Source organism: Haplochromis burtoni, unplaced genomic scaffold, assembly GCF_018398535.1.
Source record: "Haplochromis burtoni strain Fernald_Lab_line unplaced genomic scaffold, NCSU_Asbu1 Contig_11, whole genome shotgun sequence".
In the NCBI taxonomy this organism is placed as follows: Eukaryota; Metazoa; Chordata; class Actinopteri; order Cichliformes; family Cichlidae; genus Haplochromis; species Haplochromis burtoni.
In genome coordinates, this window is record NW_024582372.1 from 890,283 (window position 1) to 910,282 (window position 20,000).

The 20,000-nt window shown below is 38.4% G+C and overlaps 4 protein-coding genes across 7 annotated transcripts in view; 2 read left to right on the plus strand and 2 right to left on the minus strand.

Annotated features, from left to right (window-relative positions):
* Positions 1 to 80: 80 nt before the first annotated feature.
* On the minus strand, positions 81 to 2,706 carry LOC102302772. The gene is made up of 5 exons (XM_005915172.3): positions 2,602 to 2,706; positions 1,788 to 1,864; positions 906 to 1,070; positions 567 to 698; positions 81 to 399 (listed from the first exon to the last, which is right to left on the minus strand). Exons 2-5 carry the CDS (start codon positions 1,861 to 1,863, stop codon positions 263 to 265), a joined length of 510 nt encoding a protein of 169 aa, XP_005915234.1. The 5' UTR covers position 1,864; positions 2,602 to 2,706; the 3' UTR covers positions 81 to 262.
* Positions 2,707 to 2,730: 24 nt separating this feature from the next.
* Positions 2,731 to 8,330, plus strand: emc8 (ER membrane protein complex subunit 8). The gene is made up of 5 exons (XM_005915171.3): positions 2,731 to 3,261; positions 4,623 to 4,699; positions 4,803 to 4,872; positions 6,029 to 6,123; positions 6,342 to 8,330. Exons 1-5 carry the CDS (start codon positions 3,049 to 3,051, stop codon positions 6,499 to 6,501), a joined length of 615 nt encoding a protein of 204 aa, XP_005915233.1. The 5' UTR covers positions 2,731 to 3,048; the 3' UTR covers positions 6,502 to 8,330.
* A 2,045-nt stretch (positions 8,331 to 10,375) lies between these two features.
* gins2 (GINS complex subunit 2) lies at positions 10,376 to 15,357 on the plus strand. The gene is made up of 5 exons (XM_014340566.2): positions 10,376 to 10,569; positions 11,838 to 11,952; positions 12,719 to 12,818; positions 12,928 to 13,054; positions 14,029 to 15,357. The coding sequence occupies exons 1-5, from the start codon at positions 10,480 to 10,482 to the stop codon at positions 14,122 to 14,124; spliced, it is 528 nt and encodes a 175-aa protein (XP_014196052.1). The 5' UTR covers positions 10,376 to 10,479; the 3' UTR covers positions 14,125 to 15,357.
* The window catches only part of gse1b (Gse1 coiled-coil protein b), a 169,324-nt gene continuing 164,064 nt past the window's right edge, over positions 14,741 to 20,000 (minus strand). For all 4 annotated transcript variants that reach the window (XM_005915169.3, XM_014340549.2, XM_042213706.1 and 1 more), the window contains 4 exons: positions 19,561 to 19,923; positions 19,039 to 19,377; positions 17,806 to 17,909; positions 14,741 to 17,413 (listed from right to left, as the gene is read on the minus strand). In XM_005915169.3, the coding sequence (XP_005915231.1) occupies positions 17,273 to 17,413; positions 17,806 to 17,909; positions 19,039 to 19,377; positions 19,561 to 19,923 (947 nt within the window). In that variant the 3' untranslated portion in view covers positions 14,741 to 17,272. The remainder of the gene's footprint in view (positions 17,414 to 17,805; positions 17,910 to 19,038; positions 19,378 to 19,560; positions 19,924 to 20,000) is intronic.

Below are 20,000 nucleotides of genomic sequence, written 5' to 3' on the forward strand. Positions count from 1 at the left end.
TCTAGCTGCCATAGTTTGTACCTGATATGTAAAATCAGTGTTAATGAAGGAGTCATACAGTTAACACAGTTAATCAGAGGTTTTAAACAGTTTAACAATTTTTATTTTTATTATACACAACGACCTTAAGAGGAAGTGGTCTTCCAAAAATCACAGGTAAGGTGAGGTAATGTGGACATCTGATAAATACAGAAATATATGTATTTTTGTATCTTTGAGTTGGTCTGCCTGTATATAGAACTGTTATAGTCCTCTTGGTCTTTTACTTTTTCCACTGCTTGTTTTCGTAGTCCCAGTGGGCTGAGAAACCCTGCACTGGGCCCATTCTCATGTCCAGCATTCTCTGCAGCTCCTTCTCCTTGTACTCTTCCTCAAACGTATGTGGAACAGGTCCATACACTGGAAAGAAACAATAACAAATGAGTCAAGTGATGAGCCAGATTATACCGCAAAAAAAATGTGTTCAATACTGCATTCTTTACTTAACCAACATGAAAACCTGAGGCAGCTGAACATCAGATATTACACAGGTTTCCTTGCATATAAGCAATATTTTTCATAATTACCATATTTCCTCTGCCAAAGCACAACCAACCCAGTGAAGCCAATGAAGAAGAAGATTCCTCCAACCACAGACTTCCACTCTCCTGATCCCTGGCTCATCTCAGCGAAGCTCTGCTTGAAGCTGATGCGGTACACTGTAAAGTGGAAAAACAACTCTAGATTACATTTTTTAAGAATTTGGAAACACAAATACTCTTGGAATTTAACATTACACCAGTCCCATTATTTAGCATGAATTTAAACAATTTTAGTACTCCCTATCCTACATAATAGGAGTGGTGCAGTTATACATTACATTAGTATAAATGGGTGAACAACACTATAGCGTTATTGAGTCCTACATGCAATCTTCTCCTCATTAGAGAGTGCAACCCAGGAGCCCTTCTCCTTCTCCTTCAGGGACTTCTGCTCTGCACTCAGGTTCTGCACATAACTGACGTCGGGGAGAGGGCTGTCACGCCTGTCGAAGTAGGCAGGGAGGGCATAGTCCTCAACCTTAGCAACACCTGCAGGGGAGACCACAGTAACTCATCAAATTACTTTCACACATAATCCCTCACTCCATGTCAATGCTTTTTTTTTTTTTAACATAACCTTATTTTAGTTACCGGGCTTATTCCAAGACCAGATTTGTTTTAATTTTGTTTTTACATTTCTGCTCTCAAACCCTGGATCTAGTTCACTGTAGTATTGTTTATCACTGTTTAGATGTACTGCCACTTGAAACTGCAGACAAAAACAAAACCCACACGTTTCTGATTGTGAGCAGTGTTTAGTTTCTCATTTGACCTATAATAAACTGCAACATTGCAGCAGCAACAGCACTCCTGAAAAGCCTGTTTTTTTGTTAGTAAAGTAAAACCCATTGTAATCTGTACTTAAAAAAACATTTTACCTCTGTGTAATTTTGCCTGTAAAACTGGTGCATCTTCTTTAATCTATTGTCATAAACTTAAGGTGTCAGTTACCAGAGACAAGTTTTTTTTCTTCACACCAGCCAAGCTCCCATTACATATTAGAAATGTAGTATTACAGGAAGAACATGGATTCATTTTACAACACAAACAGCTTCATTTATTTTAAATGGTCAACTGAGGGTACATGTTAAACGTTTAGGTGTATATGAACAGAGATTTTCAAAAGGTCAGTGGCACAAGCGGAGTCTATTGTTATACTGCCAGCCATAAATAGAACACATTCAATGCATTTCGTCTTATACCTACCATGTCCTCCACGGACACAGACAGATGTGGAAATGGCACGTTTGCCAATAAGGCTTAGGGCTCTGGTTGCCAGCATTCTGTGGAAAACGTCATATAAGAGAAATTAAGAAACCGTATTAAACACTAATAAAGGTTAAATGACTTTACAATTGTTTCTGTCTTTTAATTTTTAAAGTAAACCCCGTTTCAATAGGAGATCGTGTACATACATAACAAAGAGTAGGCTGCACAGGGTCCATATTTAGATCACAATCTTTTATAAACTATTTATATACATAAAATCCTGACTCATTTTAAAATAAGTCAGTTACCATCCATATGGAAAATTTCCCTACATGAAATAATCGTCCAGGTTGATGGGCTTATTGTTAAGATTGCAAAATATTTGGTTTTACTACGACCGTCCGGCTAACCTGATGTTAGCATTAGCAACAAACACAAGGTCATAGCACCAGGGGATAAATATTCGTAGAAATACCAGATTCTCTGATGCGACCATGCAATATTCATCATTCTTCTATTGACTGAAACTACATTAATGCGTAATAACGGCAGATGACTGAAACATGAACTATCTTCATATCAAACCCGTCTTCATAAATCTGATGCTACATGCTAATGACAGCTACCCGGAACATTAGTCAGTCCTCGCTCCTATCTACTCCGACAAAGTCACTACTTATTTCGGTTAAAATAGGCGATTCTTCGCAAGCCGTTACTTTTTCCTGCACATGTCGCGGATGCTAAAATTATATATATCTACGAAGGATAAGTAATTTATTATTGAGTTTTAAAAAATAAAATAAAACCATACCTCTTGTCTCTTTCTTGCTCCCGTCCGCCGACAGTCTGAAGGGAAGTGTGACTGGGAACGGAAAAACGTAAATTGTGCGTTTGACCGGATGGACTCTGATCTCGTTTTACGACAGTTCTGATTTACGGCGTACCGGTGCTACAGCAACGAGTGGAAGGTGGAAGTAAGATTAGCTTCTGTGACTGCACGCCGACTAATTTATCCAGCATAAAAGGACTGCTGTCATTTCGGATAATTGTAGAGCTTAATGAACTCATCACAAACTGTACTTCCGACATCATATCGTGGCAGTAAGTTAACTGCTGAGGTGTACATCTACTTTTCTCCGGGCATGTCAAGTAACGATAGCTAACGGTAGCAGGCAGCTGTCCCCCCCTCCTTACCGTCTAACTTAGCCACTCTGGAAGCTTTAGTCTTTACTGAAATTCTGCCGACTTTCTTATAAAAATGCCCATTCAGCTGACAAGTCAGGCGTACTGTAAAATGCTTTTACATGCTGCCAAATATCCACACTGCGCCGTGAATGGATTGCTGGTGGCAGAAAAGAAGAAGGACAAAAAGAAAGATAGCCACAGTGAGCCAGTTCTGTGCGTGGACTGTGTGCCTCTGTTTCACGGTACTCTAGCTCTGGCACCAATGCTGGAAGTAGCCTTAACTCTGGTAAGTATTTGCATATAGAGTTCTGTGAAGAAAAAAATTGCCCAAATTAAATAGAAAATGTAGGTTTTAAAGTGATGATTTCATTTATTGAAGTAAAAAAAATCACCGAATTTCACTATCCACACCCAGGCCTGATTACTGTAGATCTGTTACAGCAAGAAATCACTTCACGTTTGTCTGTCTAAAAACAACTCAAAGTATTACATCTTTCTATGATCTAAAAGCACTCAGAAGAAAAAAAAAGTCACTAGTATATGCTGGCGTGGAAAGGTTGCACAGCAATTCTTATTGTCATTAGAATGATGAGAGCCATTATCAACCAGTGGAGAAATCTTGGAACAGTGGTGAACCCTCTCAGGCTTGGCCAGCCTACCAAAATCACTCCAAGAGCACATCAGTGACTCATCCAGGAGGGCCCAAAAAGAACCCCAAACAACTAAAGACCTGTAAGTGTCACTTGCTTCAGATAAGGTCAGAGTTCATGATTCACTGTCGGAAAATGGCATCCATTGGAGAGCTCTAAGGCAAAAACCATAAACCTGTTTACAGCTGGCATGAAACTACCACAGAATTTCATAAGATGAACATCATAACAACAATCAAACATGGTGGTAGTGTGATGGTTTGGGGTTGCTTTCGCTGTTTCAGGCCCTGGACAACTGGCTGCACTTGTAATTAGAACCATGAATTCTGCTGTACCAGAAAGTGCACTTGGGTTCTACAGCAGGACAGTAATGTGAAAAAAAGGAGGAAGTCCAGCTCTGAGTGATTAAAAAGAAGAACATTAACAGAATGATAGTTTTGAGGTTACCTAGTCAAAATCTGCACTTACATTTTTAAGGGATGCTTTGGCATTCCTCCAGTTATCACTTGACTTAAGGTCTTGCTGCCAAGAGTGGCACAAGTAGTTATTGGGTTTAGGGGACAATAAATTTTTCACAGGGCCAGGTAGGTTTGGGTAGCTTCATTTTACCCTGACTAATTATTGTATTTTGTATTTACTCAGGGCATCTTTGTTTAATATTATCTTTTATTTGATGACAAATTCTGGTTTAGACACTTGCCTTCTAAAATGACAGTACAGTTTTTCTTTTGTTTTAAATGTTGTAGCAATTTGTTAGGTTGTGGTGCTTTTGAAGTATCCTGCTTTACTCTAAAATCCATTACTAATGTTGCGTCACTTTTATTTATGGTAGTGAGACTGGAAATAATATAAAATTAATGTCTGCAGCTCTGAAATAGTTCTGAAGTTTCAGTCTAGCTCTATATGCATTTTCCTATGTTTAAAATAAAATATACCTGACCTAAACTATGTTTCTGTTCTTATATGTCAACCTGATGGGCCCCTGCTCCAACTCCAGATTGACACTTGGTGTAAAGAAAATAATTATGTCATTGTCGGATATTATCAAGCCAACGAACGCACAAAGGATTCAAGGTAGAAACACTGGCGCTGTGCTGTTCCAGGGAAAAGCAACCACTGAGAAACCATGCTGCATCCTGCTTTGGACCTCACTTTAATATATGCTTTTCTCCTGCAGGCCCAACCAAGTTGCAGAGAAAGTGGCAGCCAGAATTTCTGAGAACTTCAGTGAAGCAGCAATTGTTATGGTAACTGTAAATTATTAAGGCTGATGCAACTGGGTTACACGTTATGTTTTTTTCTTTCTTTCTCCAAAGCAATTGCTACATCCATTGTTATAAATGCATCCTCTTCAGGTAGCAGCTGAGTTTTAGTTTAGTAAAAATGAACCAAAATCCTTAAATACACTTGTCAGCACAAGCCTCTATTTATGTCTCTATACAGTAATATATAATATTGTATAAATAGAGTGACTGATGTGGCTCTACAGGTTGAAAATAAAGCCTCAAAATTCCATCAGATATTTCAGTGAAATTTGCTATAATGACATTTATGATAATGTAGAAAAAAATGCTGAGCCCTTTATAGGTAATTGCAGGATTTAATCCATGCAAATAAAGTGTAGCACATCTTTCATCCTTCTTTTCCAATGAGTTGATATCACTGATGACACACTGCCCAATTTGAAGTGCGAATCTATCGCCACAAGGTGCCAGCAGCAGCAGCGGCATTGTAAGGCAATAGCAGTGACACAGCAAATGCAAGCACAGTATCCTCGCGTTTAATAAATGACAATGTTTCAGTCCTGTTGACCTTCAGCAAGAGCTGGGTTGTAATTTTATAGTTTAAACGTATTAGCTGTAAGTGGGAGAGCGTGCGATGAGTTAGAATTGTTTCTGTGGAATTTTGTCACTCATTTGGTTGTACAAAGATTTTGAATTAGTACTTTGAAACATACTAAAACTTAAATAAAACAAAATACTTTCTACCCAGGGTGCTGCATGTTGAGTTGAGATTTTTTAGCCAGCTGCTTTTCCACCATGTAACCACATCAGTCATTTCTAGCTACTGTTTGCTCTACCTGTCATATGTAGTCCAACTGGCAAGTGCTCCAGCAAGACTCTGTTGAGTCACCTTTAGCAGGAACAGTTTTCTTCCATATTTTGCAAAGCATTGTTTTGTTGGAGGTCATTGAAGTAGCTGCCTTTTTACTGAATCATTCAGTCTGACATGCAGCACTCAGTCTCAGACGTGTCTGGGCGAAATAATTAGATGCATTATAAAATATATAACACTGTTTCTGAAAGACATTTTTCTTAGACCCTGGTCTGGTCTGTTGCAGTTGTTGTTATCACCTAAAAGTTGCACCTAAATTCACAGTAAATTTTGCGTGTTTTCCTGCAGGTGGACAGCAGTAAGTTAACAATGAGCTGTTCCGAACCCATCGTCTTGATCTATGATCACCACGAAAACAAGTGGAAAAGCAGAGAAGTAACGGCGTAAGTGTTAAGAGCTATTTTAGTGTGAGATTTTATCTTCCTCTGCAGACTATTTGTGCAGCTAACTCAGAGCTTCCAGCATACTTACAACTCCAAGTGTTCTCTCATTTACTTGAATTATTTAGACAAAGTACATTACACTGTAATTACATTGTAATTACCCTGTATTTTCAGTATTAAAGCTTGAATATGTAATTTTTCAAAAAACTGTTTTCCAGTGACTCCTTTGAGGACTGGAGCGAAGCACAGAAAATCACATCTGCCCTGCTGGTGGGTCGTTCCTATGAGAACTTGATTGATTTTGACAGTCACTTGGATGATCTGAGGAACGACTGGACCAACCCTGTTATTAACAAGTCCGTCCTGGATCTGTGCTAAGACCTTCAGTCGGGAGTACCCATGACACACACATGCACGCACACACACACATGTGAACAACTATATTGCTGCCAATTCAGCATGCACACTGCTACTTGTGTAGCACAGGAGAATGAAAAAGCTGAACCTATAGTCTGCGTTCCATAAAAAGTCTCTCTCTCTGAAGGGAACTTGTGGGGCACTGGCCAGTTAGGCCAAATGTTTTAAGGGCAAGCACCATATGTGCGCTGTTGGCCCGTGTCCACCTCTTACAGGTTGATGCTGCAGTGATGAAAGCTTTTATGTTGGGTTTTTTTTTTATGCAACTTTGGGTTTTTTTCCCCTGCAATGGGTTTTGATATCCTGTTTTATGTAAAAGTTTAGATTCTAGAGGTTTAAACCTATACATTTGCTTTTAGCCATACAGAGATCAAGTTCTAAATAAGTTCTAAATTATTAATTTTTAGGTAATGATTTTACAATTGATAGGATAAATGTGTTCTTTATTAAGTTTCTTGTTTATAAAAGATCTGAAGGAAAATTCACATATATAAGTGAAGTCTGAAAGTTTTAGATGACGCTGAACCAGAGATTTGGCCCATTCAAAAGCCCCAACTTTAATCTTTCCGTAGATGCATTTCTAGCGTGCATGCTTCTCGGTACTGCCACTAATGTGACGGAGAATGTCAGTCTGGATGATGCACATGTGCATTTTGGCTCTTGATTTATGATCTGGAAGACCGGCTCTATACTGAATCAGATCACAGGAATGTGTGAATTTTGTTTTGTGTGGATATCCATTCTAAGAACTAGATAAATTCTATGTTAACACTTAACTGATTATTCTAAAACCAAATATTAAAAAGTTAATATTTATTGTGAGACTACAGAAGCACCTTTTGTAATTGAGATTAGAATTAATCAGTTAATTGTGTGGATGAAACATTTTCTACTGCAATTGTTTTGAGCTGAATGTTCAATGAAACTGATTTTTGAAAACATCTATATGTTTCTACAGATCTCTTATTGCCTCTTATATGTTAAACCTATTTAGCTGTGTCTTATACAGTTATTTGCAAAAGGACTGTTCAGCAATGCTAAGGTAAAGTGAAGCCTTACTGCTTCTATAGGCTTACAGAGTTGCATTTGAACAGACTACAAGTCTTCTGGAACAAAGTCCACTGGACACAAACACAGAAGACAAACTGAAAACACAAACAGCATATAAGCACAAACACCTCATACCAACAGTTGCGTAATGGAAGAGGGGTGATGATTTAGGCTTGTTTTGCAGCCACATAACCTGGGCACCTTGGCAGTTACTGAACTGACCATGAAACCCTCTGTATCTGAGGCCATCTGTCTGAGAGCTTGATCAAAACTGGGTCAAGGAACAGGACAAGAATCCACAGCACAACAGCAAATCTACAAGAAAACATCTGAAAAAGAAAAGAATCAAGATGTTGCAGTGGTCCAGTTAAAGTCCAGACCTCAACCTCATTGAAATGCTGTGGCTGGACCTTAAGAGAACTGTGCATAAACAAATATCCACAAACCTCAATGAACTGAAGCGGCATTACAAAAAACAATGGATCAAAGTTCCTCCACGCTGTGAGCGACTGATAAACTCATACGCAAAGCAAGCACTTCAAGTTATTGCTCTTAAGGTGATTCTACAAGCAGAGTCATGTGAAAGCTTTCTTTTTCACATGACTGCATCTCTGCCATGACAATTTTAAAAAAAAAAAGTCTAAAATCACTTTTAGAATAATCACTGCCCAGCTTTGGGGGTTTTTGTATGGTTTAGCAGCAGCCTGTTGAATTAAGTTTTTTTTTTTAATAGTTTTGTTCAAGAACAAAATACACAGAGTGCTTTACAGCACAGAATAAGATGCAAATAAAATGGTATATTAAAAAACAAAATAAAAGCAATCCTGCATATATGGGTCTTAAGTTTATTTTTAAAGATATCAATCAGTCCACAGACTTTAGATCCAGTGGAAGCGATTTCCATAACTTGGGAGCCACAATCACCTTTTGTCTTTAACCTGGACCAAGGTACAGCCAATAAACACTGTCGGCTAACCTCAGAGTGCTAGAGGTCATGAATGGTTGTAGTAGCTGCGGTTTTCTAATAATTTAGTGGTGCAAAGTTCATATTCGCACGTGTCTACAGATTATTTCATGCTTTGTGACCATTCTAATCTATAGCTTCAGTCTCCCATACTCTGCATAATGTAATTCTTGTAAAATGAAAACTAAATGACAGTGTGGCCGTATCTGTGAAGAACTCATGGAAGTTTTTAAACAAATGACACTGTATATTTTCCTAATATCCATATTCATTTTATGCTGCTTTCTACTCCAGCACATTAAGTGAGACAACAGAAATCTGACAGCAACTTACATTATTTTTAAATGTATAAAAAGCTAATAAAATGGTCCCTACATTGACTAGTTACACCTTACATGCTACTTGCCCGCTGCCATATCAGCAAAAATAAATAAACAATAGTAATAAACAAAATAAAAAATGGAATTAAAACAGAGATGTTAGAGATGTGAAAGTGGTTTAAATTGTGAATGTAGTATTCTAGTTTCAGTAAAGATAAGTACTTCTTCTATCAGTGCACGATAAATGAACTGAAACTAATTCTGTCTAACTACAGCATGGGTGCATTTCTGCAGAAATACCTCAAGCACAGTCCACTGACAGGAAATATTTGAAGTGGATTTGAGAGCAGATGCTATTAAAATAAATGGTTTGGATTTATGAAGAAGTTTCATTGCTGTTTTAAATAATAGATTGTGGTGTCTTCTGTCAATTTTCTTTGTTCGTTTTATCTTGGCAAATTTATTTGAGATGTGTGGTGTGAATGTTGTGAGACCGTTTGTACAACCAGGAAGAATCCTTTGGATGGGGTTATTGATCCCGAAAGGCAAATTACTTCAGCATCAGAAGGAATAAAAATAAAAACAGTATAACAGACAACAGAAACATTTTTAAAAACTGCAACAGGAAAACACCAAAGGCCGTAAAATATGAGGCAGTGAAAAATTGCATGTAAAACTGTGATAAAAAATGAATGAAATAGAAAACATAATAAGACTGAGGTTATGTAAAACAGAATTCTGCAGAGTGGTAATGCAAGAATGGTTCTTTATGGCAACAAGGTTGAATAAGTCTGAGGGAGAATGAGCTCCGTAGTGTAGAAAGGAGCAGGTGTGACGGGTTGTCCATGATATTCAGTGACCTCCTGTCTCTCACTGACCCAAATGCCTCCAGATGAACTGATGATCTTAACGTCATCGCTGGCCTGGATGCTGGCACAGACCGGCAGAAGTTCTTCAACATCTTGCTGAACACACTGAAGGATCTGGACTTCCTCAGAAAGTAATCAGTTGATCCCCTTCTTGTACAAAGCATCGCTGTAGGTTCTTCAGTACAGTCTGTCACTGAACACCAAGTATCTGTTGTTAGCTGTCCACTGATTCAGCCTCCTCACCCACGATTCTAATGGGTTCAGACCCAGTCACTGACAAAAACATTTAACTTTGTTCTCACATGTAAAAGGTCACTGCCAACTTTCTTGTTATTGCCTGGTGAATGCTGCCATCTGGTGGAGTTTAGTTGCAACTGTTGTCACTCACATGGCCCACTTCCTTCTTCCGGGCCAGACAATGCTAAATTAAAATTTAAGGTATGGTCAGCTTCGTCACGGCCAGGCCCGCACCTCACACGTAAATTAACAATTTTAAAAATGCAATTAACACCGAGATTCGAGAAATTATACAGAAAAATAAAAATGTGACGTGCCGTAATACGGCACACAATAATGTTCACTTTTGCGATACTGCGCTTCCTGTTGATGACGTAGTTGTCTTTTTCTTGACTTCATTGTCGGTTAATGCTGCCTTCAGCGCGGGAACGGTTTGTAGTGCAGTTCGAGTGGGACGGAAGTTTTTGAACACACACACACACACAAAAACCAAACAGATATGGATGCTTCGGAGGTCGAGTTCCTTGCGGAGAAAGAGATGGTGAAGATAATACCAAATTTCAGCCTAGATAAAGTCTTTTTAATCGGGGTAAGTCAGTTGTGTCTGTATTTAAGTAGCTGGTTTTTGACCAGATACTGAGACGTTGACAGTTACTGTAGCAATATTAGCTAAACCTTGGGCTAAAACCTTGTATTATATCACGACACACTCAGTTTAAAGCTGGAGGTATGTATGTATGTATGTAAAGATGTTTCTGTTTGAGTGGATCACTTCACTCAGTGACTGATTAAAACACGCACAAAAAAAAGCCTCATCTCTCAAACTCCAGACTTTAACGAACTACCATCCATTTACATAAATATAAGTAGCTCCAGCTAAAATAAAATCTGTCTAAATATATTTCGAAAAAATTGAAGCTCCAATAATATTCGGTACCGTATCTTTGGCCTTTCAAAAAGTACCCCGAACTATTATTGCTATATTATACTGCAGTTTTTATTATTGATCAAGTAAATACAGGCTCAGCACTGCAATAAAACACACTTTTCAGCTTTATGTATTTTGTTTGATTTGGATTATTTTATTTTTTGGGAAACTTGCAATGTAACTGTGCCTGTCTGTAAAACACTTTGGGTCTAATCTGTTATATAAACAAAGCAGACTTGACAGTCAACACATGAATGCGCGATTTTTGGAGCCACCATGAGAGTGTATGAGATTTTAGAGAATTATTGTTCAATAATTCTCTAAAATCTCATACACTCTCATGATGTTTTTTTTTTTTTTTTTTTTTTTTTTTTTTTTTTTTTTTTTTAATTTTAAAATAAATAACAGCTACAAGACCCCGCAGCATGATGTGAATTTAACTGTGGCCCCCACTGTACTGTGGAACTCTCTCCCTTTGAGCCTGAGATCTGTGGACTCAGTGGTTTTTGAAAAATAAATTAAAATAAAAAAAACAGCTAAAAACTCATCTTTTTAAACTTGCTTTTGGTTGATTTTTATTTTTAGTTTTAGCTTCTGCGAAGCACTTTGTGATTTTATCTTGAAAGGTGCTATATAAATAAACTTTTACTTACTTTCTTTACTTACTAAAGTCATGGAATATTTTTTTGGTATTTTTTTACATAGCTGGCTGCACAAGAGAGCCTGTGTTATTCATCAAGCTCTCAGGATGGCTCGTTTGATGTAAATCAGACTGTAACTTGTAGTTGCTGCTGTTAGAAAGAGAAATTGTTTATCTTCTAGCAATGTTTTTTATTAATCATGAAAGTGCAAATGTGTATCTTTCCAACTTCACTGAAGTGGGGAATGCATTGTGCTGCACGATAAAATATGTGTATTTGTGTTCTCAGGGAGATCTGGGTCCCTTCAACCCTGGACTACCTATTGATGTTCCCGTGTGGCTGGCTCTAAACCTAAAACAGAGACAGAAGTGTAGAATTATTCCTCCTGAGTGGATGGATGTTGGTAAAGTTCAAAGTTTTTCCTGATGCGGTCTTTGCAGGCGTTTGTTTCCAGGCATGAACTGAGAGGATTACTTAAAAATGTTTCAGATGAGGGTCTTTCAGTATTTTGAGTATTTTTTCCTTCACATTATGACATATGTAATCATTACTGGCATGCCATGTTAAGCCTAGACCTGCCTTGCCATAACTTTGACATGTAAGTAGTGCTAAACTATTTTTCCAAATTTGCATTAGATAAGTAAAAAAAAAATGGGCACAAGAAATGCAGTAAGATTGTTTCCTTAGTTGTAAGAGGCAAATTATTCAGATTTTGTGTTCATTACAAATGCAAAATGTGTAAAATATGTGTATGTCGTTGTTGGTCTGTATGCTGTAAGAACCCATATGGAAAAGATAAATATAAATCTTATAAAGTTTGTATCTGTCTTGTGTGAAACTTGTATGAAAAGCATATAAGAGTGAAAACAGATATAAGATCCCTTGAAAAATTATATAATGAAACTTGTATGTTTTGGATACTTACTAAAACAATATATGAAAGTAATGAGAAAGTGGCCACTTTCATGAGTAATCACATATAAGTTTTTAATATTTCTTTTCCATATGGAAAATGCTGAAAAGAATAAATTCATTGGTGGTTTTATTTGGAATTTCTGTTTTACTTCTCCTACAAAAGTCAGCAGAAAAGAGAGGAATCTTGAAAATCTTTCAGCATTTTTGTGTGTCGCTGCAGTTTGCTGCTGTTGACATTTTCCTTCACTGTGCAGAGAAACTGGAGGAGATGCGAGACCTTGAGAGAAAAGAGGATATGTTTACACCTGTTCCTAGTCCTTACTACATGGAGCTTACCAAGCTGCTACTAAACCAGTGAGTCATATACAATTAAGTAATCCACAGAAATACAGCCCTCAGTACTGTTGTGTGCTTGGTGTATGTGCCCCCTCCCCTTAAAAGAGAGGTTTCTGTGTTTCTGCAGCGCGTCTGACAACATTCCTAAAGCAGATGAGATCCGTACACTGGTCAAAGACATCTGGGATACTCGCATTGCCAAGCTCCGCTTGTCTGCTGACAGTTTCATCAGTCAGCAGGAAGCTTATGCCAAGGTAAAACTGATCACATGTAGGGTGTTTAGTATTCTCTGCTGTCACTTAACCATTGAGTTTTGAACATTTAATTGAGTTGAAAACAGATGCAAAGTAAGTACAAATTCAACAGCATAATAACAGAATTACCAGTTCCACATAAAAGGACAGTGTGACATTTATTCATTATCCCTTCAAGTTGTGGACCCATTGCATATTGAGATCCTTTAGAAAAAGTGGCATCACCTTAAGTTCCCCCAATTTAATTGGCTGTATATAAGCATTCAGTAAATGTTATCTATAGGTAATGTAGAATCTGATTTAAGTGTTCCATAATGTGTTTTCTTAACAGCTACACTCCCACTTTAGGTGTTTTCCTCACACTGTCTTAAAAGTAAAGCTAATGTGGAAATGTCTTACACTTGCATCCTTTCTGATGACCTGCAGGGGGTGATTCATGTGGTTGAGGGCTGACAGTATAGAAGAAAAACCTTTTGGCTCCCTATGACCTCATGAAACACTTTACTGACGTGTTTATGGTCTCAAACCCAAGTTTTAAGCCTTATAGGAACAGCATGATGGCTATTTTGATTCAACAGAAAGGACTGCCCCCATCTGAAGACAGACGCTCTCTGCAGGCAGACTTGTAGTCTGTAGTAGCTTTTCATGTCCGGTTTCGTCATTATTAAGACGGCAACGGTGAAAACATTTGGCTTGAGGCTTCACATAGGGACTTCACAAATCAATGGGTGATGTCAGTTGAGAAAGTGCCCATCTTTTCTATACAGTCTATGGTATTACAGCACATCAACATTAAAAAAAACCCCCAGTAATAAAAGATTCATTGGTTATGTTGCAATTGCTGACAATACCATACCAACAGTGAAAGTCACAATGAACTTTCACCTGTTTATCATTGAGTTACCTACTGTGTCACAGACTAACAATGTTATTTTAAATCTTTGAATATACCTAATTCCTCTTTCTGTCCACAGCTGGACAACCTTACTTTGATGGAGATCAACACCATACGAGCATTTCTTCTTGATACTCTCAACTGTATGTACAAGCTACGGTCCAACTTGCAGTGAAGGGCAGTTCATGGACTACTGGTAAAAAAGCTCGAACACACACAAGGCTTGCTAAAAAGGGTTGGATTTAGCAAGACTGGGGTTAAACCTAACATTAAAGACAGTTTTCTGGAAAAGTGAAGAGATTTACTCAACTATTTAAGTTATCATGTTGCTCTCCGGTCTGATTTGTGTGAATCTGCTGTTTGCAGTTAGTTTATCATTTGTTAATGTTGTCATTAAGTTTCAAAATGTATGTATGTGCATGTAAACAGAGTATATACATGTATACTTTTTTTCCTCACAATTTTTAATCAGTCTTATTGTGATTTTTGATCTTGTTGTTGTGTTAGTGATTAAAAAAGATGTTTTCTGGTTTACTAGAATGAATGTGGTTTCTGTCAAACATTGGTAAACTAAACAATTCCTTCCTAAAATGTATGTAGGTGGGGGAAAAACCCACAGTAAAAGGAATTCCACTCAACTCTTGTTGCATTTTATTCTAAAGATGGATAATATTGGATAATATTGGTTGATATTGTTCTCAGGATTGCACCGAAAATGAATCCGTTTCCTAATCTCCAGTGCAAAATGTCTAGCTGTTAAACCAGAACCCACAAAGAGACAAAGGTTGATATTTAACATTTTTGAAATATTTTATTTTCTTTTTTGTCTGAAATCACAGCCATATATTCATAAATACCTAATTACTACATTCAACAAAGAATATATTACATTACAATGAATTCAAACAAGTACATTTTAAAAACAGGATTTCACAGCATCTAGACATCCTCCACTGAGTAATGGGGCTATTGCATGAGCGTGCGTGGGTTGGAGACACGGGGAGGCTGAGCAAGAGAGGCTTACCACACTGCACCTTCCTCCCCAGCTCAATGGCAGCTTACCTCAGCATGCATGCTCCTTCACTTACAGATAGGTTACGCTGTTGGCTTTCTTCTTTGTAAAAAAAAAAAAAAAAAATCTGACTACACTCTGTATTCCTCTAAACTGGCTTACGTGTCATTTATATATAAAAAAAATTGTCTTGTGACTCATTTGGATGAAAGAAACTTGGTATCAGTTTGTGACTTGTACATATTTGAAAGGTATGACATACAGTAGACACTTGGATGTAATATGCAAAGTCCCTGATCACTGATGTTATGTCATGTAATGTCTGTCCTGTAGACGGAAACTCATTCACATGCTCCCAAATTCTTGAGGCACTTGTAATAAAGTGTATGTAAGGGGGTAAGTTGTGCTTCAGTACTTTTTTTAAAAAATAAATTAAATATTGGTACATTTTTAAAGTTTTTATTTGCAAATACTGAAATCCTTAACCCACTCACATCAAACATCCCACCACCACACAAGTCAAACGATGACCTAGACACCTCATTTCACTGTGTCTGAGGTCTCCAAGTGCACATAGAACCATAAGGTGGAGACAAGATGAATTACAGGGTAGAAAGTCACTGTAATACGAGCCAAATCTCATTAGGAAGATGGGGGGCAGATGGAGGTTGTAAACAGATATCCAAGGTAAAGCAAACCTTTCTGATTTTAAATGTACCAGGAGCTGCTCAGTTAAGCGTCCTGCCTGGTTTCTAGGACATCTTGGCAACTTTGTGTGGGTGGAGAGCGTCCTAAAAATAGAGAAATGCAAAGAGTAGATGATGTTATGTCAAACATATTCAGCAGTATAAGATGGCCATTCTGGTTTGTATGTTTGGCTACCCAACTGCAACTAATAATTTACTATGCTATAGTTTTATCATTATTTTGGCACCATTTCGTCTCATGGCTGCTGACAGGGGCTTGATCTTGTAAGGCATACCGCAAACCGTCATATCGTGTGTTTGAGTTCAATGCTATGCGTCATACAAAGTAAAGTAAAGGTCCAAAAACAGGATAAAGCAAGATTTATCTGCTGGCTGTGTAAGAAAATGTCTTACAATAATCAAGAAAATCAAGTTTAAAAAAAAAAAAAAAAAGTGGCTGTGGATCTGGTTTCTGCATGAGTACTTAACTGGTCATGTCAGCAACAGTAAAGCTGACTGGGAGGAGCTGATGAAATGGGCATTAAAACAGAGACACACTGCTGTGAATGAAGGGGGAGTGGAGGGCATGAGCCACATCTCAGGACCTCTAAGTAAGCTTTGCTGAGCTCAGAGGCCAGATAAGGTGGCTGTGGCTGGGGTCTCAGCTGCGCAGTGCCGGGACAGAATAAGAGGAGTGCATCCTGCTTCCTCTCACTCTGCTAAATGTCTCAAAACAAGCTGTTCTAGCCAGCAGCAGTACAAACACTAAAAGCAAGGCTTTCTTTTTTTTCAACCCAAAAAGCATAAACATATAAAATGGCAGGCTTTTTCTTTTAAAAGAACAATGATTAAAGTAATAAAAACATACAAAATTCTTTTTAAGTCTTCATATTATATACAATACAAGGCTTAAGCACCTTTTAAAATTCTTATTTTGAAATTTTCTATTTCGAAATAAAACATTTACTTAATTCTTTCCAAAAATGTGCATTTTCTAAGTTCTTCCCTAATTTGAACAGTTCTTTGTTGTAACACAGTACCACCAGGTAGTTCTTCAGCTTTTATTAAGTGCATTTCCAGTTCAAAAGCTCATGTGGCCACAAAATAAAAGGAAAAAAGAAAAGAAATCAGTCCCAAATGACCAAAGGTCTTCATTTGGAGATTTGGAGCTTTCAAGTCTTGTAACGACACCCCCCTCTGGGGGTAGCTGCTCCCTCATTGGCAGGATTGTCTGTGTAGCTGTGGCGGTGAGGGATGCAGGGACTGAACAATAGCGCAGCAGGGACTGAAGAATGAAAAGCAGGTGTCATGTTGATCTTCAGGTTTTTCTGCCCCATACACTCACTGATCTTGGAGTTGGCTACATTGGCACACATTAGTGGCTTGTGGTGCAGTCCCTGTTGACCCATAATCCAAAGACTGCCTGTACTTCACTGAATGGTCCGGTCTCCTCTGCATTCACCTATCTATCCATCCATTCACTCCATTCATTCATTCATCGTATCTAGCCAGCCGTATTATCCTCCATGGAGCTATGAGGACCAGGCCATTAAAAATAAACTCTGGGAGTCAGTCTGAAAGGGAAGGAGGCTCGGGCCCAAGGGCTATCAAAATCAGCGTCATGGTCACCTCGGAGGGTAACCTTTATAATGGCCAGCTCTTGGCCAGTGTGTCTGTGGCAGCGTCAAACACTTCCTGAAGTGTTCCATTTCTGCTTGGAGCTTCTCTCTTTCCACTGCCAGCTTCTGTCTTTGGGACATCAGCTCCTAGGTAACCAAGGACATTAAAAATATATAAGAATATATATATATTTTAATTCACAGTGATCTTCATGAGAAGGCAAACCTGTGCTATATATAACAATATTTACAAAGATAAGTGAAAAACAGAAAAGCAATAATATGAGTGTAATAAAGAAAAGCTGTCTGGATTCCAGTGATTAATCAGAAGAGGCCAATAGTGTAAAGTATAAGTTTTTACTTTGCTCTGCTATTTATGAAACCACTGATCTACGAAAATAAGTAAAGTTGTGCACCCACTCCTATTATAGATGCTCATAATTTCTTAGCAGAGCGCCGCTGCTAAGTCACTTGCAGTTATGTAGTAAATATTTTGACTTCCTGGCCTCAGCTTAAGTGGCTCCGTATGCTTGTCTTACCCCCATGGTATGAGACAGCTGCTCAGCAGTTAGACTAAGGTTGTAGTTCTGAGCTTCTAGTCTTCGACACTGGCTCTGCAGTACTTGTCGCTCCAAAGTTTGCTCTGGATCAGAAAAGGGAATAAGAGAAAATGAAGAAAAACAGGATTAGCAGAATTTGGACCATCTAAATAGATGCAGGATAATCTGCTGCAAATGTCTTCAGGCTCCTGCCTTCATTGTTAAAGGTCTTAAAATACACTAGTGGCAGGATGTGAATGTGAGACTGGGAGTAATTAGAGATCAACTCAACCATTTTTCACAAATTTTCTTGTACAAATACTAAATACAAATTAAATTGTGTAAAATGAACAATGACTACTACCCTCTAGTGGTGACAGAATGCTACAACAACTTAAAATAGGATATACATTATACTCATAAGGAAGTGACACGAAAACACAGAACATTACAGAAATAATGTGACAACTCTTTCAAACTTCATAAATCATTATTTCATTATTATTACCCGTTTTATTTACTTTTCCCAAGCATGTGCAGTGGCAATAAACCAGAAATGTGTGGTTGCCTTTAATATTCTTTATTTCTACTGTAGTTTTTCCATCCAGAAATGTATTTATATGACATAATTTATTTATAGAAACTACAGATGTTGACTACAGTTAGTTACCTTACTTTCAGTGTTTTATTTTTGATATATGCGATTGATTACCCAATGTATTGTGGGTGTTTTTAAGCTTTTTGTGACTTTTTTTCATGACCTGCTGGAACAAAGTGCTCCACACATTCAGATTTACAAGTTTAAGCACTGTGTTTTTCTTTTTCTTCACTGAATATTAGCACTGTGTCTCTTTACATCTAGCAGGAGAATGCGTAGTTGAGTGGGGTTCACAGGAGTGAATAGGAAAGTAGGGCCTCGCTGCAGGCAAAGAGCTAAAAGGTGAAGGCGGGGCCAATTTGCATATTTGTAGATCATGCTCAACGATGGAAAAAATGTATAGTTGGATCTAAAACAAGTAATTCTGATTTAGGGGATAAATCAATGACATATGCAAAATAATATGTATTTGTGCACAATCAGTAATCTCAGTATATATTCCAAAGAATAAAGAAAACCTCTAATCCCTTATAAAATTATACAGTGATAATAACAGAGGGACTGTTAAAGCTGTTTATGTATGTAAAGTGATCTAATATCAGACCATGTAATACACAGGCACCTCAGCTACTTACCTTCCACATATTCCTGATAAGCTTCAAATATAGATTCAATCCCCTGCCACTTGAAAACTGAAGCCTCTTCTTCCTCCTCCTCGTCTTCCTCTTCAGAGTCCTCTGGACCAGACATGTCCTCCCTCATCCCCGATGCCTCCCTGTGCTGAGGCATCGAGAGGTGCTGCCCGTTGGGCTGAGGGTGAGAGTGCAAAAGTGGATGTGGAAATGACTGTGGAGTTGAGTGGGACTGTGAATGTGGCTGTGGTGGTCGGCCAGGAGGGCCCTGAAGCTCGGGAATGTTGTAGTGAACAGAGGACTCCTGGAGGTGGGATGACTCTGACACCCCTGCGGCTCCACCTAATGGACAAATGTTGAGGAGAAGAAAGAGATGTTACATTTCATCAATTTCATATTTTACACATAGGGATATTTTCCATCATTTCTTCATATTTGATAGTCTCTCCAAAAGTTATGTTGGCCTGCTCTCCATGTATTCACCTTTCCAAAGATGCCTATTAGACCTTATTTTGAGCCGTTTACCTTTATGTTTCTGCAGAGTGGACTGTAGCACAGATTCGTGGAACTGCTGGGCAAATTCCTCTGGGGCGAAGTCCCGTGGTTGTGTGCGTCCATTGATGCTGTGATGACCTTCTTTAGCCTGCAGGGGGAGTGGGGGCCTCAAGCTGTTAAGCAGGCTGGAGCTCCTCTTTGAGATCGGTCCCTCACTGGGCCCCCGGGCCTTGTCTGGGTAGACAGCTGGAGAAGGGGGTGCCTTTGGTCTTAATGTGTCCCCAAGGGGTTTTGGATGCCCATTGGGGGATGTTGGGCAATGTGAGGAGGGGCTGCGTGGTCTGACACTGTGGTGCTCCTCTGGTTCAGAGGGAGGCTGGGAGAATGCAGGATCTGCAATCATTTAAACATATGTTAGTGCTGATGAGGTCAAGATCCACAATATTACAATGCAATGAGAAACTGTTGTT